Source organism: Anolis sagrei, chromosome 2, assembly GCF_037176765.1.
Source record: "Anolis sagrei isolate rAnoSag1 chromosome 2, rAnoSag1.mat, whole genome shotgun sequence".
Taxonomy (NCBI): Eukaryota; Metazoa; Chordata; class Lepidosauria; order Squamata; family Dactyloidae; genus Anolis; species Anolis sagrei.
Window position 1 is genome coordinate 221816118 of NC_090022.1, and position 26750 is coordinate 221842867.

The following is a 26750-nucleotide window of genomic DNA, read 5'->3' on the forward strand; positions in this document are numbered from 1 at the left end:
CAATTAATTTGTAATGATGGCCAATTTGTTTGTTACTGCCATTCATGATTTTATGTTACTATTTATTTTAAAAGCTAGAGGAGTTTGGCCTTTTCCCAGTAATATCATGCAAGAACAGTAGGCTGGTTTGAGGCAGAGAAAAAGAACAATTGACCCATACGTCATACCCTGGTTTATAAATGCGCTCAAGACTATAAGAAAAGCAGAGCTATATGCAACTGCTGTTGGTCTTGCAGCTGCTTGGATTGCAACTCCCATCAGCCCTTACCAATATAGTGAAGGATGCTGGGTGTTGAGAGTCAAGCAGGATACAAGTGGGTTCCTCTTGGACTGGATTTATAAAGAGAAGTTGCATCTGAAGCTGTGGAGCATAAATTTTTATAAGTAAGTATCTTTTTTGCCACACTGTGTGGCATACATTGTTCTGCAAGTAAGAAATAAATTGCAAGTGATGATGTATGGAGAAAATTTATTGAAAAAGGATTTAAAAAATAAAGAAAGTTACCTCCACAAGAAGAATTGAAATTTTGGACAGATGATATGTAAAAGCTGTGGCTTGAGAGGGGGGGAGGGGAGCACAGTGGTGAGGGACAGAAAATATGTATAAGCAGAAAAATAACACTAGATGCCAAAAGTATGGCAGGTTGTATCGAATAATATGTATCTGTGGTAAAACAAACAATGTATAACAAATGTATTAAACCATGATAAAATAATATATATATTTAAAAAAGAAATAAATTGCAAGTGATCTGTGAACCAGGGCCAGAGGGGAATACATTAGTATTTGTTTTGAATGAGGCTGACATTTTTAGTACATGGGATTGCCGTTTTAAAATTGGAGGTGTCCCTTGCTGAATATTTAAGTGTGCAGTTTGTTTCATCTTGGTGGCTACCACTTTGGATCTCATGCTGGGAGAAAGACGGGGTATAAAGTAAGACAATCAATCAATCAGTACTCAAATGCTTTTGCTAGAAGATCCTTGGCCCACCCCCAAATGTTATCCAACGGTGACAATCCAGCTGGTTGTTGTAACCAATATCCTAACTGGGGGCCCTTCCACATAGCCCTATTTCCTAGAATATCAAGGCAGAAAATCCCACAATATCTGCTTTGAACTGGGTTATCTGAGTCCACACTCAGAAAATGTGGGATTTTCTACCTTGATATTCTGGGATATAGGACTGTGTGGAAGGGCCCTTAGACTTTTTTTTTTTGAGAGCAGATACAATATCTCCTTCCCATGACTTCATTATTTAAGGAAAGATGTTTCAGCATTGAAAATTATGTGATTTTATGTAGCATACAGTGTTAATCCATTGTATATCTCCTCGGAAACATGTCTGATATCCCAGAATATTGTGGGATTTTCTGCCTTGATATTCTGGAATATAGGACTGTGTGGAAGGGCCCTGAATCAGTCTCTAAACAAGTGTTAGAGGGACCACATTCACACTTAACAATCCTGCCTAGAGCCAGGTTTTTAGAACTGAAGGATAAGAAAGAAGAGGCTAATTATACTGTTTTAAACTACTTTATTGTTATTTCAATTGTAGGTTTTAAATCATTTTAATATCATTAATAGTTTAATTCTATTACAACGTTTGTGTGTTTTAGCTATATCACAAACATTTTAATTTGTAAGCCACTTGGAGTGTGAACCTGCACTTCAGAATTAATGCAATTTGATAACAGTAACTGCCATGGCTCAATGGTGTGGAATCCTGGGAATTGTAGTTTTACAAGAACCTTAGCGTTCTCTGCCAAAGAGTGCTGGTTCCTCACCAGATATCATACACCAGAATCCCATAGCATTGAACTACAGCAGTTAAAGTAGTGTAAAACTGCATTCATTCTGCAATGCAGATACACCCTTGGAGTCCTATTTTTGTTGAAAATGCAGATTGTAAATAAAATGATTTATCATCGTTTTCATCATCTCATCAGAACCCATCATTTTTTTCCTTTGTGGTTCCAGATTGGTGGAAGTTTTTTATTGACACGTGTTTTTCTAGGCAGGTGTTTAGGGATGAAGTATAGACCTTTCTGTTTTGCTTATAGCTGCCTTCAGCCAAATTTGTATCTGATTTGTCTCCCAACTGCTGTGAATGCTATGTTTTGGGTTTGATTGTGCTTTTATTTCTGCCATTGTAATGACTTAAGCTTGAGAAATGGCTTCTAAAAATACTTCATAAATGTTCAGTAGTATGTGGGCTATTGTCTCCTTTGTACGGAATGTAGTGAGTCCAGGAAAAGTTATTCCACGCAAGGAAAATGGATGAGCCAAAAGAGTTCCTGTGTTTCAGCGTAGACTTAATTTCCTTTGTGTATGAAAGAGAGAGAATTGGTGTCTGACCACACCCCAATGTACTAGGCACTAATTTCCCAGTCTTGAGCAAAAGGTCCTCAACAATTGCTGAATATCACCCTCTAGCGGACCATTGGTTTTATGGATCAGCTGCTGTTTTAACACCGAGCTACTTGGTTACAGCTGCAACAAATCAATTAATTTGCAATGGCTGCTGGCTTTATTCCAAATTCATAGTAGCTGCAGATATAACTAGTAGCGAGTGATTCAACACCAAATTAAAGGGCTTATCTCTGTGTCATAAATTAACAATTTTTTTCACACAGCTTTTTTGGTATAGTTTCCTTAAATGTACAAAAAAACTGAAACTGAAGCAGCATTGAGATCCCGTAACAAAAATGAATGAGTAAAGAATTTAGAACTGGAGGGCAGAAGGAAAATTAGCCCGTCATTGTCATCTAAAAGTGCTGTTCATAATATTCTAACTCATCCAGAAAAATAGTAAGCACAGAGTGATTAGACTGGAAGGAGACATAATTGGATATCCTCAATCCAATATCTCCTTGTTGTGATGGAGGAAGTGATGCTCTGAGAAGGTGGATGGATTCAAATGCCTACTAGCTATTACTTGCTTACCATTACTTGGTTTATTCAATATTTAGGCTCTTAAGTGTATATGATGTTCCTAAATATATCTTTTGAAGTCTATATTATTAATGTTGGTACCTGAAAGTTGAACTGAATTCTGATCTTCAACTCTATAAAGTCTGTTTTTCTTTGGCTGGATTTGGTGGACCTAAAAGCATCGCCATCTGCTTTAATACAACACCTTGACATACATATAGTGGCTTCCGCTTGGGAAAGATGTTATACATTAAGCAGTACAGAGATTTTGTACTATCTCAGATACAAGTCTCTCATGAAAGTACTTGTGTGTTCACCACAATCCTACATGGATTTAAAATAAATTATATTGAATGATTTCTGAGCATGTATCACAGTGGATAAAAATGCACCATGTCAAAAAGGATTGTTTGCAAGTGTAGAACATCTGTAGTGATATTCTTGGTATTTTGACATCTAGTCCTATATTATCTAGCTGTTGGCCAAGATGACCAGAATTTCTGGGACTTGGAAGCGCAAAACAACTGGAAGATCCATTTGAGAATCAATGTTCTACAGTACTCAGAGCCAGAAAACATATGTTCACATGGTAGACAGCTATTGTTAGCCTTACTGTAGGAGTGAATCTGCAATCTTTGTCTTCCATTTTGAGTTGATAGCACCTGCCATTTATGAGGAAAGCCACTGGCTGGCATCTAGCTGATTCTTCCTGTTTTGTCAACCTGTGTATTACACAAAGGGACCCCTTGTATAATAATATTTTCATATAAAAGCTAGAACCATTTTTGAGGGAGGGATTTCAATGGTCAGGTTTTTCCCTCACTGCCAGCCTGCTGCTGAAAACTGAAAATACTTCACAATCAAAATATCCCTCGCTCACCTAGTCTCACCTGTTCCGATGCAGACTTCTTGTGCTAACCTCCCCAAAGCTGCCTTCTCCCAGGGTGCCAGGGTGCCAAATCCATTGAGAAGTCTGGCATTATGTTATCCTTAGCTGAGGAAAGAGTCTCCAGCCTTTCTTGGCAGAGAGAGGTACATTCACGGAGTTGAACTTCACATGCTTCTCTCTGCTGAGGAAGGAATTATCCTATTTACTTGACTCTAATGCGTCGTCCCCCCCCCCCCCCCTTTATTTGGCTAAATTACCACACCAATATTAGGATGTTTATTAGATTTGCTAATAAAGTAATCTTAAGGCTGAGCCAAAGCAAAGGGGGAAGCTTCTTCAGGAGCACCTGGAGCTCCTATTCAAGGGACATCACCTCTAATTTAATTGCCATGGCTCAGTGCTGTGCAATCATGGGATTTATAGTTTGGTGAAGCATCAGCATTCTTTGGCAGAGAAGGCTCAAGACCTTGTAAATCTACAGCCACCATGATCCTATAGCAATGAACTAAGGCAATTAACATGGATTCATTCTACAGCATAGTTGCATTCCAAGCTTTGGTGTTCTAAAACTTCTGTTTTGGAAAGAAGGAATTCTGAGTATGCTACAACTGTAATGTGCAGCTTTTTTGGCCAACTTACAAAGAGTGCACTTTTTGCCACTTCACTTTACATTTTGGCAGCAAATACTTTTTTCAGTTTCAGGGTTTTGAAAATTGAGGTGGGCATTAGATTTGATGGCGCATTAGCCTCAAGTAAACATGGGTAGTTTCCTTCCACAAGAGATACAGACAACCTGGTTCCTGGTCACCATTTCGTTCCTCCATAAAGTGTGTGTGTGTATCAAACTAATTATGAACTGAAGAAATATAAAGATCTACTTTAATGCTGTGAGCATTATTGTCTTGGCTATTTAACTGTTCATAGTTGTCTTTTGTAAGCTGATCATAGTGCTAGATGGGGTTACTCACCGAATAGTTTTTATGAGCAAAGTATGTGTTCAGAAGCCAGTAAATTTGCCTGACAGAAACTTTTTGTAGCTTCCTGCCAGTGACACATCATTGAAATGAGTAAACCCTGGGCATAACTAGCTAAGTTCACATAGGAGCTCATTTGGATAAGGTGCAACTGGCTTGCTCTTCTTGTGTAACTTTCTATATTATTTTTGCCTTGTATGTACACATGTGCTGCTCTTCTCCATGCTGAAAACCCAGTTGGAGAGATGTAACAGTCTTAACTGTTGCTCTGCTAGCCAGAAGGTGGCATTATTGAGCTACATGTTTCCTCCTCCATTGAGAAAGCATCCTAACTGTGAGAGCCTCTTGGTGAGAGATTAAGTTATTGGAGAACAGTACCAGTCATCAAGTAGGAAATATGACTGCCATTAGTATTGCCCCTGGGTAAGCTTAGCAGGAAGCAACTGGATGCTGAGAGCCATAGAGTAAGTTAGCAGTGCAACGGGGGCATTGATTCACAAGGAGAAGACATGCTGGGACAAGATACTAAGCAAGCACAGGGCCTGCTGTGTACATTGGGGGGGGGGGGGGGCGCAAGAAGGAGAACAGATATAAAATTGAAATTTTTCTGACAGAAGGTTGTTGGGGAAAGATGGCCTAGAGAGAGGCAAAGAATTGCAGAGTGATGGGAAGAGGGCGGCATGAAGATAGGAGAAAGCTGCAATAGAGAAGGACAGCCAGCCAAGGAGTGGAGTTTGGGGAGCTGTGAATGATTAAATAGCTCAGGAATTAATCTAATTGAGGATTAATACACTTTTATGTTTTTATTTTTTTCACAGTTGTGTTTTTGCTGTTCCTGTGAAGTTTTGATAGAGAATCTGGTCACACTTAGCACAGTGATCCTACACAACAGTACATCCACTGGTCCATATAGAGATCATCTTGAAGCCCAGGGACCTGATCTAGGGAGGGATGCTGAGGGGGAAAAGGGAAAGGAGCATGATATGAGCCCAAGGGGCCAGCCTGTAGAGGGGATCCATCATAAAAGGCTTCCTGTTTTATTCTGTCCCTTCTGGTATAGTTATATGTAGATGCCCACAGATGCCAGCCTAAGGGGATTGCAGACCCACACGGTGGACGCAGTGGAGAGGTTGTGTTTAATGACCTCCATGGGAAGAAGACCTGGCACTGGGAGCGTGGAGGGGGAGAATGGGGGCTCATAAAAGGCCTGCCTATCTCTCCCCATGCCTCTTTTTGTGAGCATCCTCACATCCTACCTTTCCTGCAGTTTGAGCTTTTCTGGTTGCTTCAGGACTGGTTGGAATTTTTTCTTCCTTTCACTTGTGTGGTTTTTTGTTTTGTTTTGCTTGCCAAACTTAATGCGGGAGACACGGATCATTGAGTATGGCTAGTGTTGGTAAACAGACTTTATCTTGCTAGACAGTGGACAAGCAGGAATCACAGATCAATGGGTATGGATAGTGTTGGTAAATTGACTTCATCTTGCTAGGTAGCAGGGTAAGAATGTAAGAGTGGACAGAGTAGTACCCTCTTGATGTAGTGTAGGGCTCTGGAACTGCCTCATAAGGTGCTAGGACCCATGGGTGGGAAAGGTGTCTATTCTTAAGGTGGTCTGGGTTTGTGCTCATTCATCAAGGACTTAGGTTAAAGTGCCATGGGTTTGTTTCCCAGTATCAACTGGGCAGTTGAAGAATAGCCCAGCAATTGGATTGCTCCTGAGGCTCAGGCATTTCACTCAGGGGAAGGCTATGGAGATGGTCAAAGGATCTCAGGCCCCTTCCACACAGCTGAATAAAATCCCACATTATCTGCTTTGTATTGGAATATATTGCAGTGCAGACTCGGATAACCCAGTTCAAAACAGACTGGCATGTAGCTGGGGGGGGGGGGGGCGAGGGGTTTGAGGGGCTTTAGCCCCCCCCCTCCAAATTCTCAGGGTGGTCCACGAGAAGGCCTTACTGGTACATTATTTAAACTTCTATGTTTATTCATATCATGATCTCATCACCATGCTCAATATAGCCCATATACATGGGTGTATTGGGATAATAATACAAAAAGTTTGCTAGGGTAGATCCTTAGCCCCCCCCCCCCCCAATCAAACTCAGCACCCCCCGAATCAAAATCCTGGCTATGGACCTGAAAGCAGATATTGTGGTATTTTCTGGCTTGATGTTCTGAGTTATATGACTGTGAGAAAGGACCCTCAGTGAACTACCACAGGTGGTTCCTTATTCTTGCTTCTTACAGATTTCTCAGGATGTGATTAAGTTTAAAAAAATCCTTATTTACCCAACTCTCTCAGTCTGGTCTCATGATGACATGCTCGAGAGCATCAATGCCACTGTGATCTCAGAACTAAATATATATATGAAAAAACCATTTGTGTTTTGCAATTCTCTGAATCCCCCATCCAGCATGCTCTGCTGGGGAATTCTTGGAGCTGTAATCCAAAAAAGCAATTGTTTCCTAGCTCAGATTGTGGCATACAATATTTGTTTGCTAAATCCTGTTTATGAGTCATTGCCGAGTCCTCATGTTGCGGAAATCTCCTTGGAGGAGTAAGATTCTCCATATTGTTTCTTGCATAGCGGATATCAGTATTAGTTATTTAAACAGGAATGTAAAAATACCATACTGGATTATTTTTTCAGTTAAGAAATTTGTATTGGTTGAAGAAGTAGATGTGTTTTCATCTATGCATGTTTGGAGGGTTTTATATGTTACCATGTGAAATGATGGCAGGATTGGCTGAGTATGTAGGCCACTATTGTATTAGAATTACATAACAATGTTTGAGTGGTAGAAACTGATGAAAAGACTGGGATGTTCAGAGTGCCTTAACAGATTATAGCCAGCCAGAATGAAGACAGCTCAAGCTCTACAACGAATGTGGCTGCATGCTGTGAAAAAGTTGGGGGTTTTAAAATGGCACGTGAGTTAATTTTTCAATATTTCATATATATATATATATATATATATATATATATATAACATACATATATATTATTTAGCTTTAACTCATTCATTAAGATTGTATATTTTAAAATGATGAGTCAGGTAAGATTATTTTAAAGGAATGCAAATATAGCACGATTAGTTAGTTTAACAGTTTGAAGTTAGGAACCTCTGGCTTTTATGCTTGTCAAATATTTATGAAGAACCTGTTTGCCAAATATGACTGTAATAATTAATCACCAAATTAATATTAAAGTTAATATTGCACATCATTAGATGTGAAAAATTAAACTTGTGATAACATTTTAAAAAATAATTTAATATTACCGTGGTAGAATTTGCTAAATGTCTTATGCCTTTACCAGTTTAATGCTGTGGCAGTGCATAATGTGTTTATGTTATAGTTTTGTACCTTCCCAAAATGTTGCATTAATACATTTCTCGCGAATGGGTGGTACTTGGCTCATTTCTTGGCTTCTCATTATCTGGCCTATGTTTATTGGTTGTGAGCATAGTTGGGAAATTCGTGCTTGTTAGGGCAGACCATTTAATCTCCTCTCTTGTACAGTCGGAAGTCTTCAGATGGTGACTTATAACATCTGTGGTCTTACCCAGCCCCCCACGGTTATTTTGCTTCTTCCATTAATCTGTCAGCATTGGTTAGTATCTCTGCAGTGGCAAACAGCTGTAAATTTTATAATGTTAAAGAGATTATGAGTTAGAGATTTAGAACAGCACAGATGGCTTTTGTGCCTAGTGAACTCCCAAGGTGAACTTCCAGTACTTTGTCAGGGCTGACTTCCCTGCCCTGCAAAATATAACCTCAGGAGCTGGTTCCTCTTAGCTTCCGATTACTCCAGGATGAAAAATTCAGAGACAGTTTTATTTTCTCTTTGCAGAAACCTCCCAAGAAATATTTATATTCCCTGCCATCTTCTGTGGCACAAGTTGCTCTGCTATCTTCACAAATAGTGAAACAATTTGTAGCTTACTCAGAAAATGAAACTATTTTTATGCATTTGTATTAATCAAGTGACACTCTTCAAATTCTCCAATTACTGTGAGTAGAAATCTCTTGGCATTTCTTGTGCAATAAAGGCAAGGGCGGGATTAAAGGAGGTCGAGACCAGTTTAAAAAATAGTGTGAATATAAAGCAAAACATTACTTAACTGAGCTTATGATTTAACAGACTACACAATGTAGGGCTTATTTAAAGTAGTGAGTCTACATCTTCTCTGATGGCACTGAATATGCTTGTAAAAAGTTCCTGTTGATTCAAAGTAGCCCTTCATGTTTGCCATTAAATTGCCTGTAGTGCAGTGCTTCTCAACCTGTGGGTCCCCAGGTGTTTTGGCCTACAACTCCCAGAAATCCCAGCCAGTTTACCAGCTGTTAGGATTTCTGGGAGTTGAAGGCCAAAACATCTGGGGGCCCACAAGTTGGGAACCACTGCTGTAGTGGTTCATGATGCTGGAGACCAAGGTGAAATTCCTGCTTGGCCATGTAAACACACTGGGTGATCTTGGGTGATTCACATAAAATCCTGTGATAGCTTCACCTTAGGGTTGTCTTAAGTCAGAAATTACTCAAAGGCACACAACAACAACAACAACAACAACAACAACTTACTTTAGCAGCAACAGTAATTTATTCTTTTATGTTCTTAGGAGGAGTCTTGTGGGTACTCTTGGATCTGGCTCTGTCATTTGAGACTCAAAGTTTCAGCTTTAATTGATATAACTGCTATGATCCTACCTAAGCAAAGATGTCCTTTCTATGGATATTCATGCCATGGAAACCTCTTCCCCCCAACCTGGATTATTGCAAAGCTTTATGTATGAGGCTATCCTTGAAGATAGCCTGAGAACTTCAGATATTATAATATAGGCTGCAACTGTGCAGAATCTAGGACTGGTTATTACAGCAGATTGACCCAGTTTGCACAAGTTTTCCTTGAGTTTCTGGGCCTTGTTTACAATGCTGTATGTTATCCTTTAGCACAGAACTTTTCAAACTATGTGTCACAATATGTTAATGTGTCGATTGCAGTGTGTAGGTACGCCACGTGAACATATCTTGGAAATGTATGTTATCATACAAATAGCAGATTTTTTCAAATGTAAATTAAAGGTTTTCATGGAATACATTGTGTCTGCATGCATTTTGCTCTTACAATTTATGTAGGTGAAAGAAATAAAGTGAAAGTGAAGTGAAGGTGTCCGTATATCTTATAAAGGGTTGGTTTAACCTCCGGTTCACTAGCAAAACAGAATTACTGTGTCACAAAATGATGCATGTTTAAAAAGTGTGTCACCAACATGAAATGTTTGGAAAGCACAGCTTTTGTGGCATTTTTCAGGCCTTCAACTTCAAATGGGCTTTCCATTTTTGATTTTTTTTGTTTCATTTTAACTATTTAACTATTCTTAGCATTTTAATATTTTAGTGTTTGATACTCTTTTGAATCATTTGTTTTGTTTGCAAAATGTTCATTATTGTTTCAATTTCTTTTGTTTATATAAAACATTTTAAAGAGCATTTGAGAAGAATATGAAGATCTTAAATAAATATACAACATATACCTAGCTGTCAACAACAAATTACATGGGACAGGTTTTTCTAAACAACTACCATCTCCCAGATGTACTTCCCCAAGTTTTCATATCTTTATGACCCACAGTGCACAGTTGGTGAGGGACTGAGTGAGTGGCTGATCTCATACTTTGAAATTCTCTTGTGAAGATAGTCTGTGTGACCCCTTTTGTGGTGTGTCCTTCTCAACAGGTTAATACTTTTGAAAAATGTATATAAGTGTTTTGGCCTCTAGAGAATAATTTATATTCTGCTTGGTGTGTTTAAAATTGGCTGTTTTACTGTTCTATAACAGTAAATCTGATTTTTTTCGGCTCTAGTTTTTAGACCACTGTCTTACATATTTATCTATTATCTTAGCTGCATCTTTGACACTGTGTCTCCATAAAAACAATATATACATTTAAATAACAGATAAATAGAATTTAATATACCATATACTGTAGTATATACCCTGTCTAGGGTTTTTGTTAGTCCTTTGTTCCAGTGCCTCCCAAGTTATCTGATGTGGGGCACTGGCAATTATTTTACCCAATATGCCAGGAGTTGATACCTTGACCATCACTTTGTGAATCCTGTTCTGGGAAAAAGGAAGGATATAACGCCTATAAATAAAAGTTGAGGCTCATACTGAATGTAATGTGTGTCAGGTCATAACTCCTTATCAACAGGATAAGATGTATGCAACTACATATATGTGCAAAGTAACTCTTTGTTTGTAACATGGTACTAGTTTCCACCAGAGGCACTTTTGAACCTATTCATCAAATTCACTTTGGAAAAACCCCTCTGGGGTCGAGAAAGGCAGGATAGAAATTAAGCAAACAAGCAAACAAATAAATAAGAAACTATTTCCTATACACCTCAGTTCACTCTATGATTGCATCCTCCACTTAACATCATTGAAGCTCCATCCCCAAAGTCCTGATCTGACGCCCTCAGAAGTTCACTTGTTTGGTTAGAGGAAGTGAAGTCTTCATGGACAGTGCTTCAGTGATGTAGGCGAAGTGGAAGACACAGTCAAACACCAGATCAGAGAGTACCTGTAAAAGATTTTTCAAAATGGATTTGATGGGTGGATTCAGAGGTGGCACAATTACATCATCAGTTGTTGAGGTTACTTTGAAGGGATGTCATGTTGAGCATGGAGCAGGCTTGTTCTCTGCTGCTGTGTAGACTAAGATATACAGCAGTGGATTCAAACTACAGGTAAAGAGATTCCACCTAAACATTAGGAATAACTTCCTGATGGCACAAGCTGTTCAGTGGAATGTGCTGCCTTGGAGTGGTGGAGTTTCCATCTTTGGAGGATTTTAAACAGAGGCTGGATGTGGTGTAGTGTGATGGTATATTTCTGCATAGTCGAATGGATAGATTTGGAATGTCCTTGTGTCTCTTCTCAGTCTAAGATTTTAAGAATACTACCATGTTGTAGACCAAGAGTTACTTTGCATATGTATGTATTGCATATGTCTCATTACAATATGAAAGGCATTCCTTTCTGTACAAATACAGAACTGCTCAAACTACAGATATTTTGCTGGGCTACTGTGTTTTGTATCTTCAGGCCTTTGGCACTGAATGAAAGATCTTGAATGTTGTCTTATCCTAAGATTGTTTCAGGATAGGGTTTCTTGTTCTACTTACAAAATGGTGTTGTGCATTTTTTTCTGACTTTCCCTCTTCAGTCTCACTTCTGCAGTAAGAGAAAGGGCAGCAGAGGTATCAGGAAGAAATAGAAAGATACCTATATCCCAGTAAAATTCTGTTAATAAGGCAGGATGACGGCACAAAAAGGTCTTATTTGGAAGCATCCTTTGTGGTGGTTTTCACATTCTTCTTCTTTTATTCCAATTTTAATCTTGTGTTAGAGTTCATAGAGTTTTATTAGTTTTGTTGTTAGTATTATGCAAGATACTTTGAAAGCCCTTGGGTGGAAACAGCCATAAGATCTATTGTAGTCATATCTGTTATGACTCTGAGCTGTTTCTTCAGAGTCCCAAAAAGAGGACTTTCCCGCCATGATCATAAAGTCAGCCCATTAACAGTTTTTCATTAAGTTCTGATTCCTTTGCATTTTTATTCGACTTAGCAGTGCTTCAGGCTTAAAACTCACAAAACCCAGCCTTTGCAGAAGACCAAATATGTGCAAGTGGAAAATGTATTAATTATTTTTGATATTGGAGTTTTGTTAAACTGATGAATATGTGATATTGGATGTTGTTATTCACCCAAATCTCTTGTTTGATTGAATTATCTGGCCTTTTCCCCCACCTTGGTTGAGCTCTGGTTCAATAGAGAATTTCAGATATTGGCGCAAGAAAGAATAAAATATTTGTTCCCATTTTTGGTATAGATTTGGTTTCACTCACTTATCACCAGTTAATATCCAATACATCCAAAACATGTATTTGAAAACCTGCTCTTGTTCTCCAGCAAAATACATCATTAACAATTTGTGGAAACATACTGCTTTGAAATGGTTCTATTATTTTGAAACACTCTGTGTATGACTGGCACAATACTTTTGAGTGTGAGATAACCATGGTCTACATGTTTTTCCGTTACATTTTACTTTTAGTTTTAATTCATCGTGTTGCAAGTTAAAAGTAATGTTAAAAAAGACATTGTAATGTAAAATTTATGTAGACAATTATTGATATTTGATACAATTTGGGGGAGAAGAGAATTCTAAGATTTCTTTCTGATATTGTATTGACTATGGCTTTTCATTGTGTAACAGGCCCCAGGCATGGAAGAGTTGATATGGGAGCAGTACACAGTGACCTTACAAAAGGTAAGTACTTGTGGTCCAGTTTTCTAACAGCTTTTTTTTTTTTTGCATGCATGCATGCATGCATGAGTTGATATCGTATTGACAAACCCAACATGACCCTGTTCTTAGAGCAATCCATTTTCCATCACAAAACATTTTCAGGCCTTTAAATTGGTGTATCTAAGCAAAACTGGGCATTTTTCAAACATTTTGACATTATCTCTGATTCTCTGCTGTTGATGGTGTTATATTAAATTCTTCTGTGATGCTCTCACATATGGACATTATGTATGCATTTAATAGGTTACATTTTGTTGCAAATTTTAGTGTCCTCAGTTATTTAGTAACTACGAAATTATTGTTTTCATTTATGAAATACTTACACATTATGCCTTTATAAGACTCTACTCCTGTGTATAATCCCCAATACTATAATATATATGTTATGTAGGATTTTTTTTGTCGTGTCAGGAGCAACTTGAGAAACTGCAAGTTGCTTCTGGTATGAGACAATTGGCCGTCTTCAGGGACGTTACCCAGGGGACCCCCTAAAATTTTGATGTTTTATCCTTGTGGGGGGCTTCTCTCATGTCCCTGCATGAGGAGCTGGAGCTGATAGAGACCTCATCTGTGCTCTCCCTGGATTCAAACCTGCGACCTGTCAGTCTTCAGTCCTGCCGGAACAGGGGTTATTTAGGATGAATATAGTGCTTTCAAGTGTTCAAAATATTTTATCAATGTAAGCTTTCTGCAGAAGTCAGTATTTTTTCTGTCCTGTTTCACACAGGGGTGGAGAACTGGATCTAAGAGTAAGGTTGCTGTGTGAATTTATACCAGAGGCAAGAGTTGAACTGTGGACTGATACCTCTTGCCCAGTGGGACAAGGGAAGATAGACAACAAGTGCAAGGAGCCTATTTCTTAAATGCAATACTTCCTTTGCAGTCAGTGCTCCCAAAGTCTTTTTCCTCCTGTTTCCACTGTCTAGTTCCACTGGTGTAATTGAGTGCTAGTAGTATACCAGAGCCCCTGGTGACACAGTGAGTTAAACCACTGAGCTGCTGAACTTGCTAACCGAAAGGTCACAGGTTCGAATCTGGGGAGTTGTGTGAGCCCCCGCTGTTAGGCCCAGCTTCTGCCAATCTAGCAATTTGAAAACATGCAAATGTGAGTAGATCAATAGATACCGCTCTGTTGGGAAGGTAACGGCACTCCATACAGTCATGCCGGCCACATGACCTTGGAGGCATCTACGGACAACACTGGCTCTTTGGCTTAGAAATGGAGATGAGCACCACAGCCCAGAGCTGGGCATGACTGGACTTAATATCAGGGGAAAACCTTTACCTTTACCTCGTACACTAACACAGTTTTGCCCTATGATGTAGGCTTTGCTTTCTACTAGTCTTAGATTTGATTATTTGTTTTCTTAAAATTGTTGCTTAATATCCTGGGGTGGGATCCAAAATAAAATAAGTGGCTCCATTTTTTCTTTTCCTTTAGGACTCCAAGCGAGGGTTTGGGATTGCAGTCTCTGGTGGCAGAGATAACCCCCATTTTGAAAATGGTGAAACATCCATAGTTGTTTCAGATGTCCTTGCAGGCGGCCCAGCAGATGGATTGCTTCAGTAGGTGACACACACTCATACTCGCACCTTGTCTGTTTCTTCTCATTTTGCAAACAAAACATTTGTTCTTTTTGTAAACAATAAATTGTATTAGATCAGCCCCCTCCCTCCTGTCCCTCAGAAAGATGGTGAAAACTTGACTGTGGGACCAAGCCTTTGGGACAGTGCAATAAGGCAACAGTATGGTCTGAGATGGTTTTAAACAATTCTTTTGAAAGTGGAGATAATTGTTTTTAGTGTTTATGTTTATTTTATCTTCCAGCATTGAATGTGTACTGTATATATGTTGTGCTTCTCCCTGGCATAATATTTGCCATCTTAAAAAAATAAGTTTGCAGAAGGCAAATACACTTCTAAACAAAGTGGGCCCTTGATATATCCCAAGGTTTAGTTTCATGACCCCCACAAATAACAGAATTCACAGAAGCTTGGGAATAAAAGTCACATTACCCTTATCTAACATGGCCACTAGTCAGAAATGATGAGGGCAGTAATCCAATATTCCTGGATGGTTACTTACTTGTAGGTGTAACAGAGCAGATATTTTCTAATGCTGCTTGTTCCTTGGCAGAGTAGAGTCTGGAGGACTGGATATGGGTGGGGGCCCATTTCCTAAACTTCTGGCTGTTTTAGTAACTCCTGACTTTTCCAAGATCTCCCTCCCTATTGCCCCAAACAAGGCACATTGGGTAGTGGAATCAACTCTTATGTGGTGGGTGGGATACTTTCTGAACTGCCCAAGGATAGGATTGACATGAGCATATGTCATATTTTTAACAAGTGAAATTATTATCTGTGATGAGTGTAGTATTATTTCTTAAACTGACTATATGCTTCCATTTGCAGAGAGAATGACAGAGTGGTGATGGTTAACGGTACACCCATGGAAAATGTACCCCATTCTTTCGCTGTGCAACAGTTAAGGAAAAGTGGGAAAGTGGCTGTCATTGTAAGTTAATTATTACTTAGGTTTTCTGAACCAATGGAGGTGGGCAGGAGGGTACAAAAGAGAAATGTGCATTTTTGGCCTGTAAGTACTTGATTTGAAGTACTCAGTTCAGCATCTGGATCCAGCAATCTGTTCAATATCAAACGGAGGATGCATGGTTTTTGCATGACTTCTTGATTCCCCACCCCGCAGCAAATTTTGAAGTCCCATGGTCCAGAATTATATATTCTAACTAGAAGTTCCATAGGGCAGGACTGAGGCACATGTGCAGCACTGTTTCCCAGTTTTGAGGGGCTGTAATTCACATGATCCTACTTTATCAGCTGGGTGATGATAGATTGGTGAAAGATGCACTCCAGCAGCACCTAGAGGACCAAACATTTTCAACTCTTGCAATAAAGAATGGGAATGAATATATGTGCAGCCATAGATACTTTTCCAGGTATGCCCCAGTAGCAAGAAGGAAGGGCTCTGCTTCTGTCGGAGAGCACATGTTTAACATCCAGAAGTAGGAAAGGCCTCTAAGATCCCTGGAGAACTACTGACAGCTGGAGCAGGCAGTGACATGATGAACAAGCCAATGGCTTGTGTCAGACAATTTCATATGTTCAACAAACAGTAATTCCACATCATAGAAGAATGACAGATGGTTTGATGAATCTTTTTAATGCCCCTTAGAGAATTAAAAGTACACATAATTTCTCTTTAGAGAAATCAAACTTCAAACATGAGCCCCGCAATAACTGTGTGATGGTATGACATTCACATTTCCAAACACTTCGTCCTGAACCATTTCCCCAGTTTTTAACTTGTTAGCAGTCAATGTCCATACAGAATGCTTGGTTCTCATTGTCCCTTTCCATGTTTTTATACTTGTACAAACTTTGAAGTTTCCCTGGACCTTCTAGGGCAGTGGTTCTCAACCTGTGGTTCCCCAGGTTTTTTGGCATTCAACCCCCAGAAATCCTAACATCTGGTAAACTGGCTGGGATTTCTAGGAGTTGTAGGCCAAAACGCCTGGGGACTCACAGGTTGAGAAGCACTGGTTTAGTGTAAGGGATTGAGTGGCCCTTGTGTTCTCGTCCAATTCTTTGATTCCCTTGTCTGTGAAAAATGATGTTTGAGCTATATAAGAATCTCCTGCTTTTTAATAACTTGCTTTTGTCATTTCAGTCTTTTGACCATTCAAAATTATGCCCTGAACCATATTTTCGAAGCATGGTCTATTCTTTCTTTTATTTGACACATTGGTTGTTTTCCCCTCAATTATTACTTTACACATGCTATTTGTCTTTTCCTCAGTTGACCCAGCGCCATCTTGTGTTCACTCTTGCATTTGCAAACTGAAAAAAAAGGCAGTTCCACTTTTTAACCATTTTTTAAACAATGCTGTGATCCCTAACCTGTCAAATAAGTGAGGATGATTGTATACAAAACAGCATTAAATGTAGTATGATCACAAGTAGTATATATTAGGGTGTAAAGTTATGACGGGGACAGGAACGTCTTTTCTGCTTGTCCCTCATCAGGATAAATATTTTTTCTAGGTTTCTTTTCATTCACATCCCCCCCCCCCCCCCCGCACACACATTTATGCAAAACCACTATATAGTATGATTTTACTTCTCGTACTCGCTAATCCTCAGAACACCCACTCCTTGAATAAATCTTGCAAAAAACAAACAAACAAACAAACAAACAATTATAGTCATGTAAGGGTCATCATAAATCAAAACATCTGCAACAGAAGAGACCAATACCTCAAAAGTATGGAAATCCATTTGTAGGGGCAACAAATGTAATATTTGGAAAGGAGAGGGCTAGAAGGAAGAAATATCTCCTCTCTTCTTTAGAAATGATAGTACCATACAGGAGAGCTATTTCTGTGCTTGAAAGGTACAGGTTCATGTGTGTGTGGTGCTACTGCTGTGCCCGTGATGTAGTTTCAGAGGGCCTGATGTTGGCATCATGTGTATAGGGCTACTGCAACGAACCCCAACATGGCCGAATCCTCTGCACCTGAATTGAACTTTGTAGGAATTGATTTTTAACTATTATTACAATCCAACCAAAATATAATTTTGAATTTTTTCTTGTCTTCTACAAATAGGTAGTGAAGCGGCCATGTAAAGTGCAGCTTCCAGCCGTTCAAAGGAGTCCCTCTCTTGACTACGATTATAGAACCTTTGATGTCATGGATGACCGTGCAGACCTGGATGGTAGAAGTGCAAAGAGTGGCTACAGTGAAAGGAGCTGGCGTAGTGGAAATGGAGGCCGCAGCCAGAGCTGGGGAGATAGCCTTGATCAGGGCTACAGAACTGCTAGGGATAGGGGACGCAGCCACAGCAGGGAGCGTGGCTACAGTCGGGATCGGAGTCGAGGCCGGAGCATGGATAGAGAGAGAAGTATGGACCGTGAATACCAAAGACCCCGAAGCAGAGGCAGGAGCGTTGACCGTGATGATATGTACGACCACGGTTATGGTGGTAGGAGCTTGCCAAGAGATTATAATTGGCAAGTTCGTCCTGACCCTCCATATGAGAAACAAGCAAAAAGCAGGAGCAGAGACAGGCTTAATTCCCGGGGTTCCTCTCCTGAATTGCACCGGCACTACGAGTATGGACCACCACAGGAAGCAAATGGGCCAGTTAATGTTCTCCTCACCAAAAGTAGATCAAACGAAGGCAAGTGTCTGGGTTAATATGAATGTTTCCTTTTGCTCATTACTTTTTTGCCTGTATGCGTATCTCATAGCTTTTCCCTGCTTCACATAACCACTCTCATGTGCAATCATTTCTGTGGAGAATAAGGGGGTCAATTGAATGTGTTCTTTTAGGAGCTTCAAGTTTAATGTCATTGGACCAAGTGGTCAGTGTGAATTATTAGACTGTTACTTCAGGTGTTCAGTTCACCTTGTTGTAGATGGTTCTGTGCAATTGAAAGACAAAGATGGGATTATAGAACATTGTATGCCATCATTTTGGAAAAAAATGTTGAGGTACTGTTCAAGTAGTACATGTGACCTGAAGGCACCTGGACTAAAACATTTTGTTCTAAATTTAAAATAAATACTGTGATACCTTGATTTACGAGCGATCCAGCATACAGTTTTTTTGAGATATGATCCATCGCTCAACCGATTTTTCACTTTGAGATGCAAGCAGCAATCAGAGTTACAAGCCACACACCCAGTGGAGGAGGAGGCTCCATGCCACGCTGAAGGCCACATGCAGGCCCTGTGCTACTGCCACCTCTTGCACTAGCGCTACCTTCTGCAAGGCTTGGGTTTGCTCTCTCGCAAGAGGTAGCGCTAATGTGAGAGTACCCACCATCTTAAGCGGGGTCATCTCTCAACCTTCAGCGGGGCACCGCAGGGAGGACTCCACATTGGCCTCCAACAGGTAGCTTTGTCAATGAGACCTCCAACAAAGGGCCGGGGGGGGGGGGGGTTGTGAGATTAATATTGTTAATTATATGGTAATTCGTTCTTTGACTGAACTCTTAAAGCTCTTAAAGTGGGAAATTGTGTTGGTTTTTGGGGGGCTGAAACAGATTAATTGGATTCCTATTCATTTCAATGGGAAAATTTGTTTTGACTTAACAAGCTTATTGAGTTACGAACTTGGTCACAGTATATCAAGGTATCACTGTACTGACTTCAGCCTGCTGAATTCTATAGGCTGTGATATTTCCACAGAATAAATTAAGAGTAGAAAGGAAGTATGTCTGAAATCAGGGAAAATGTGGTTCTCCAAATGCAGCATTAGGGACTCACAAGGTATCATGAATTAGTTAAGGCTCACATACCAACTTAACATGCCATCCAAGTATGGTAACTTGCCAGGTATATGACAACATGCAGTTTTTTCATTCCTTGGAAGGTAGCCATATTTGCCCAAAGGAATATGTTTGTCTTTGTGGATCACAAGTTTTGTAGCAAACATTATGTCTTTAGGAAGTTGGGAGGGATAAAGGATCTCAAGCGAAAACAAAATGGAATTCATGATCTCCTATCAATTTTCCATTTGCAGAATATGGTCTTCGGCTTGGAAGTCAGATTTTCATCAAAGAAATGACCAGTACTGGACTGGCAACAAAAGATGGCAATTTGCACGAAGGGGACATCATTCTCAAAGTACGTTCTTGCATGAAAGACCCTCAATTTCTTCCAGGGCTGGGAAAATGTAGATGCCAAATGGAAACTTTTGACATGGAGAAACCATTTCAAAGCTATTTATCAGTAAATATGTTTACCTTATACATCCAGATCAATGGTACCGTGACAGAAAACATGTCGCTATCTGATGCTAGAAAACTGATTGAAAAATCAAGAGGAAAACTCCAGTTGGTTGTTTTGAGGGACAGAAAACAAACCCTGATCAACATTCCTTCCATGCATGACAGTGACTCAGAAATAGAAGGTGAGAGATTAAAAGAAAAGTTACCCAGTCAGTGTTCTGTATAATTTTGTCAAGGGAGCAATATAAAGTCTGTTTTAAAGTAGAATGGAAAAATATAAATTTAGAAAACTGAGCTGGAAAATGTGGCGTTGATTTCCTGATTCCTTGAGCCAAAGCCGGTATGAACCAAATATTTGTCACAGAATGTGCTTCTCAAACCAGATTTCCTTTTCCCCATTCAATTTAATTATATTGTTGATTTCTGTACTCATAGGCTGCTTGGCAAACAGAGTATTTCTGAGCACATGCTGGCTGCCCCTTAAAGATCACTTTGCAAGTCATGTTTCCTGTGCTTATATTCAAATTGGTGTATTAATGGTTCAGGCAAGTAGTCGGCAACATCAGACATAACATAAACCATGGTTTGTACAACTGTAAATGAATACTAGGTCTTAGTACTGTCATCTGGAAACTGGAAATGAGAATTGGAAATGAGAAAAGGGAGTACAAATGATACTTTGCACTCCTGCCTTGGCCCTGTCCTCCACTCTTTGATATAATGACTTTTCAAAAAACCTCAGAATTCCTGCTGTTGGTCAGTAAAACAAATAAAGCAGGATATGACCTAAACCAGTGTTTCTCAGCCTGGGGGGTTGGGACCCCTGGGAGGGTCACCAAAGACCATCTGAAAACACTGTATTTTCTGTTGGTCATGGGGATTCTGTGTGGGACGTTTGGCCCAATTCTATCATTGATGGGGTTCAGAATGCTCTTTGACTGTAGGTGAACTATAAATCCCAGCAACTACAACTCCCAAATGTCAATGTCTATTTTCCCCAAACTCCACCAGTGTTCACATTTGGGCATATTGGGTATTTGTGCCAAGTTTGGTCCAGATCCATCATTGCTTGAGTCCACAGTTCTCTCTGGATGTTGGTGAACTATAACTCCAAAACTCAAGGTCAATGCCCACCAGACCCTGCCAGTATTTTCTGCTGGTCATGGGAGTTCTGTGTGCCAAGTTTGATTCAATTGGTGGAGTTCAGAATTCTCTTTGATTGTAAGTGAACTATAAATCTACAACTCCCAAATGACAAAATCATTTCCTACCCCAACCCCACCAGTATTCAATTTTGGGTGTATCCAGTATTTGTGAATGAAGATACATCCTACATATCAGATATTTACATTATGATTCACAACAGTAGCAAAATTACAATTATGAAGTAGCAACAAAAATATTATGGTTGAGGGTCATCACAACATGAGGAACTGTATTAATGGGTCCCTGCATTAGGAAAGTTGAGAAACACTGACCTAAACTATGACTTAACAATTTAGAAACTGTGTCTCCTCCCTTTTCCACCCAGTTATGTTCTCACATTTGTCTATGCCAGAACAGTCACAATATATGTTTCGGTCCCAACACATATTCCTTCTATATCATGTGTTTCTACATCATCTTGTTTCTCTGGTCATATTTCAAAGAAGCCAATCTCAAAAGGGGATGACTATTTGGATATTTGCTGCATCAACATATTTTGGCCCTGTAAACACTTAACTCAGAAGTAATGGGTGTATTGGGCTGGAGCATTAACTACTTGGTTGTCTAATATCACATTTCTCTTGGAATGCTTTGGTTTGAAAGAGTTGTGTTGAGTGGTGTCCTTCCCAGAGCTTGGAAACATTGTAGCTTTTGGATGGTCATTCTGAAAATCCCAGCCAGCCTAGCCACTGGATTTGGGGAGTTGTCGTTCAAAAAGGTAAATCTCCTTGTCGTAAATTAAGCAATAATCCCATGCTTCATTGGCACAAATTTTCCGCAAGTCCAGAGCTGGCAATATTTCTCTACTCATGTTTTGATGGGCGGCAGATGTCAATATCAACTCTATGTCAGATAGCATTCTTGTTTTTTGTCAAAGCTGTCATAATGATTAAAGGATGGAGGGGGAAATAATTAGGACTTAATCTGGTTGCTCATCCCAACTGCAGTGGACCCATTAATTCAATTCTTGCATGACAAATTATTAGTACTTGGATAAATCCCATTCATTCAACATGCCTGCTCTACTTGGGATGGACAATTGGTTTTAGGCCTTATTGTGAAAATAGGTGTCAGCATACATTAAAATGACTGACAGATAATTGTTTTTGGCCTGGACTTTATACAATGTTCTTTCAACAGATATTTCAGAAATAGAGTCAAACCGGTCTTGCTCCCCTCAGGATGACAGACGACTGCATCATTCGGATTTGGATTCCCATTCTTCCAATGAAAGGCTAAAGGAAAAGCCAAGGTAGGTTAGCTGTTAATGTTACTGTTAGCCGAGTTCTTAAATCTTTCACCTTCCCTTAAGTTCTTCTTCTTTTTTCTTTTTCTTTTTTGCAGTGCAAAAGAAGAAACATCCAATAGGCTGTCCAGAATGGGAGCCATGCCCACCCCTTTCAGGTCAACTGGTGATATTAGTGCTACTTTAATTCCAGAGGCAAAGAGTGAAGTGAAATATCAAGATGATCTTCCAGGTCAGTAGTGGTTACTTTCCTCTGAGAGACACTCAGTTTCAATAAGAGGAACAATTCTCCTACTGTTAATATAATTGGAATACTTGATCCTTGGTTAATGGAATAAGTGTTTAAAAAATGCTTCTTCTTCGTGGTTTCCTTGAATCACAAAACTGGGTTATACTGCACCTGCACATTACTGTAAAGGAATTTCCAAATGGGTTGTTGTAGGTTGGAAGAATGGGAAAGTCCAGGCCAAAAACGATTATCTGTCAGTCATTTTAATGTATGCTGACACGTACTTTCACAATAAGGCCTAAAACCAATTGTCCACCCCAAGTAGAGCAGGCTGTATGGCCATATTCTAGAACCATTTTATCCTGACGTTTCACCTGCATCTATGGCAGGCATTCTAAACCTCACAACCTCTGAGGATGCCTGCCATAGATTCCGGCAAAACGTCAGGAGAGAATGGTTCTAAGAACATGGCCATACAGCCCGAAAAACCTACAACAACCCACTGATTCCGGCCATGAAAGCCTTCGACAACACAATTTTCAAAAGCTTTAGCAGCTTGAATTTTGGCAGTAACCCCGCCCTCTCTCCCCCGGACGTGAAGGTGCCCGCTTGCTGGCAGGCTCCTCTATTCCATGGCCATAGCTGCAGTCTTAGGGTCCCTCCAGACAGGTCTTATATCTCGGGATCTGTCCCAGGTTTTCTGTTTATCCCATATTATATGGCAGAGCAGACTCATATAATCCACCTTAAACAGAAAACCTGGGATCACATCCTGGAGTTCCCAGTGGCACAGTGGGTTAAACCCTTGTGCCAACAGGACTGAAAACTGACAGGTCGGAAATTCAAATTCAGAGAGAGTGTGGATGAGCTCCCTCTATCAGCTCCAGCTCCTCATGTGGGGACGTGAGAGAAGCCTCCCACAAGGATGACAAAACATAAAAACACCCAGACATCCCCTGGGCAACATTTTTGCAGACAGACAATTCTCTCACACCAGAAGTGACTTGCAGTTTCTCAAGTCGCTCCTGACATGAAAAAAAAATCTTGAGATATAGGGCCTTTCTGGAAGGGCTCTCTGAGGAAAGTGTCATGGCCCAGCGGGGAGGAAGGGCAGAGTTGCATTAATTGATGGATGACCACTCAAAGAAACACAATCACGGGTAAGCAACCTGTCCTTCTCACTACCAAAGCTTCAGGTCACCATACAAATGCCCCACCTGCAGTAAGAATCTTTCTTTTAAGCTTGACTGGAGACAGGACAGTGTATTTGCTTATCTTTCCGGTGGTCATTGAAAAGAAGGTGGTGTTTGGCCGTCTTCAGCTTCTCAAAAGATTGAAGGCAGCCAAAGAAAACTGATCAATTTTTACACACGGTGACTGTACTGGAAGACAGGGGAGCAGAGAGGATGCTAGAACAACATGATTGTATTAAGTAAAGAAGAATCCTTCCCACTTGTAATGTGAAAAAATAATAGTGGTAGGATGTATAGTGGATGTATCAGACTTTTAAGAAATAACTAATGCATACTGTTGCAATGGGGAGAGTCGCCTTTGAGATCAGATGTGTGACATCCAGATAATCAAGTGGAAGGGCAGTATCTGATAAAATGCACTCTAATTAGTAAATATTTATTTATTTATCGTGTCATCCACAACCAGAACATTGTATTACATTTCTAACAGAACAAAACAAACAAACAGATAAAAAAAACAAATTTTGCAATTAGTAAAAGTGTATGCCTTCATGACCTTTTAAAATATGAAGATACTGAAATACTATTTTTTTCTGAAACAAACTGACATGGCTGCTACTCCAACGAGCCAGATGCGAAATGGAATTATAGCATTCATAGTTCAAATACTTTCTAGTATTGAATATTATAATGCTGACTGTGTGGAGAAAACAGTTGTAGGCATATTTACTGAATCTAAACCTGAAATAAATTGGAAAGATTTCTAAATAAAAAGGTTTAGGATTAGGGTTCAATAGAAGTAACCTGAACTGCCCTAATGCTTATGTTTTGTCTCTACTGTCTTTTAAGTTGTTTCAACATCAAATAGAAGCTATTTATATGATTTTGTGTATATGTTTTTTTAAAATCTGTACAGTTGTTCAACCAAAAGCAGCTCCAAGAACATTCCTTCAGCCAAGTCCTGAAGACCTAGCAATATATGGGTATGGATTTTAACTTATCTTCATCTGTTAACTTACATACTTTGAAAAACTGCATTGCTCTAAATAATATCTACCACCACCATCAGGAAGGTTTTTTTTTCCGTTTAGGTGGAATCTTTTTTTCTGTAATTGGTTGTCAAATCACATCTTATTAAGTTAGACTGGCGTTATTGGGACAGAAAAATACATCTTACATTTATCCACTCTCTGGTAAACACTTGCTTGGATTGATGTGGATGACCTTTAAAAATGGTCTAGAACAGTGGTTCTTAACCTTTCCTTTCCTACAGATCTTCTTTAAATATGCCTTGTTGCCGTGATCACCAAGACTTAATTTTACCAAGCTTTAATTCTTCCTGTGAATGTGGTCTTCCTTTTATATATTAATTTCTTTGAGAACATTCCTGACACAGTTACAGAATTCTTTCTGGAAAGCAGTTGAAGTTCAGCCTTCTTAGGAGACTTTTAAGCAGAGGCTGGATGGCCATCTGCCGGGGTTGCTTTGAATGTGATTTTCCTGCTTCTTGGCAGGGTGTTGGACTGGATGGCCCACAAGGTCTCTTCCAACTCTATGATTCTTTGGTTCTATTACTCTATGAATGTGGTGGCCCAATATGGACAATATTAGAGTTCTGTGTATTGGCTTATTGCTGTATGCACAGCAGCAACAAATGTCATTTGCAAGCCATTTAGTATCATTCATGTGCATGGTCTCATTGCATCAAAAGTTGCAAGCACTGGTGTCAAATTGTTGTTTCCATAACTTTTGAACAGTTTGAGATATTGTAGTGAAACTTTGTATACATGATGTCTATCACTGGCAAAATACTGCTGCTCTTTGATACCGATATATGACTTTCTATCTGTTTCTCTTTCTGCTTGCCTGCCTTGCCTGCCTTCTTTCCCTCCCTCCCTCCCTCCCTACCTCCCTCCCTCCCTCCCTCCATCCATCCTTCCTATCTTAAGAGTAAATGTTCATGAAATTTCTTCAAGCTTTCATGAATCCACTGTGAGGACAATGCACCCCTATTCCTGGGGTTCTATGAATCACAGGTTAAGAACTGCTGGTCTGGAACAATCATTTAGTTCAAAAGAGAGCAGTAAGGTGTATAACTGGGGTTGAGCATTGCGATCATATTAACCCAGTTTTTCATTCATACTTATGGCTCTCCAGTCCGTTTCTGAGCCCGTTTGTTATTAGAACTTTAAAGTTTTTTAAAAAAAATCTTCGTGTCAGAAGCAACTTGAGAAACTGCAAGTCGTTCTGGTGTGAGAGACTTGGCCGTCTGCAAGGACGTTGCCCAGGGGATGCCCTGATGTTTTAATGTCTTACCATCCTTGTGGGAGGCTTCTCTCATGTCCCCACATGGGAAGCTAGAGCTGCCATAGGGAGCTCATCCATGTTGTCCCCAGATTCAAACCTCCAACCTGTCAGTTTTCAGTCCTGCCAGCATAAGGGATTAACCCATTGCGCCACCAGGGGCTCCTAGAGTTTTTAATGTCAGGTGGTTAAAGTGTGCCTTATGAGCTGCATGCTCACTAGTAGGTTGGGGGGCATTTTATTGAATTTTGGAGGGTCTGGGCCAGTTTGGGCTGAGGACCACCTTTTTTTCAAACAGGAAAAGATTTCTGTTCATTTCCTGTTGTAAAATATCCCTCTTCCGAGCCTAAATGGCCTGGGCATGGGAGAGGCTGTCTTCTGTGTTGGGGTATAATGGTGAGTGCAGTCCTCCCATGGTTTCTTGGTGGGATAGTGCAGCCCCTTAGATGCTCACAATTGGCCATTCTTGTTTTAATGGTTTATAGCTGGATGATTTGAAGAATTACATTTTGCCACATATAGATGTTTGTGTGTAAGTGCCTTCACATCAGCTAGCAGTAGATGGTGATCCCATTAGTTTCATAGGATTTTCTTAGTCAAGGAATATTCTGAGATGGTTCTCCCAGTCCCGTCCT

The 26750-nt window shown here is 39.8% G+C and overlaps 1 protein-coding gene across 9 annotated transcripts in view; it reads left to right on the forward strand.

Annotated features, from left to right (window-relative positions):
• TJP2 (tight junction protein 2) overlaps nt 1-26750 on the forward strand; it is a 103272-nt gene that overhangs the window by 53191 nt on the left and 23331 nt on the right. For 6 of the 9 annotated variants that reach the window (XM_060762239.2, XM_060762231.2, XM_060762230.2 and 3 more), the window contains 9 exons: nt 13091-13144; nt 14625-14749; nt 15596-15698; nt 17809-18382; nt 19730-19833; nt 19966-20119; nt 22284-22395; nt 22488-22621; nt 24728-24794. In XM_060762239.2, the coding sequence (XP_060618222.2) occupies nt 13100-13144; nt 14625-14749; nt 15596-15698; nt 17809-18382; nt 19730-19833; nt 19966-20119; nt 22284-22395; nt 22488-22621; nt 24728-24794 (1418 nt within the window). In that variant the 5' untranslated portion in view covers nt 13091-13099. Of the gene's footprint in view, nt 1-361; nt 385-7635; nt 7732-13090; nt 13145-14624; nt 14750-15595; nt 15699-17808; nt 18383-19729; nt 19834-19965; nt 20120-22283; nt 22396-22487; nt 22622-24727; nt 24795-26750 lie in introns of those variants that run through there. The other 3 variants (XM_060762238.2, XM_060762233.2, XM_060762237.2) reach the window with 3 other exon arrangements.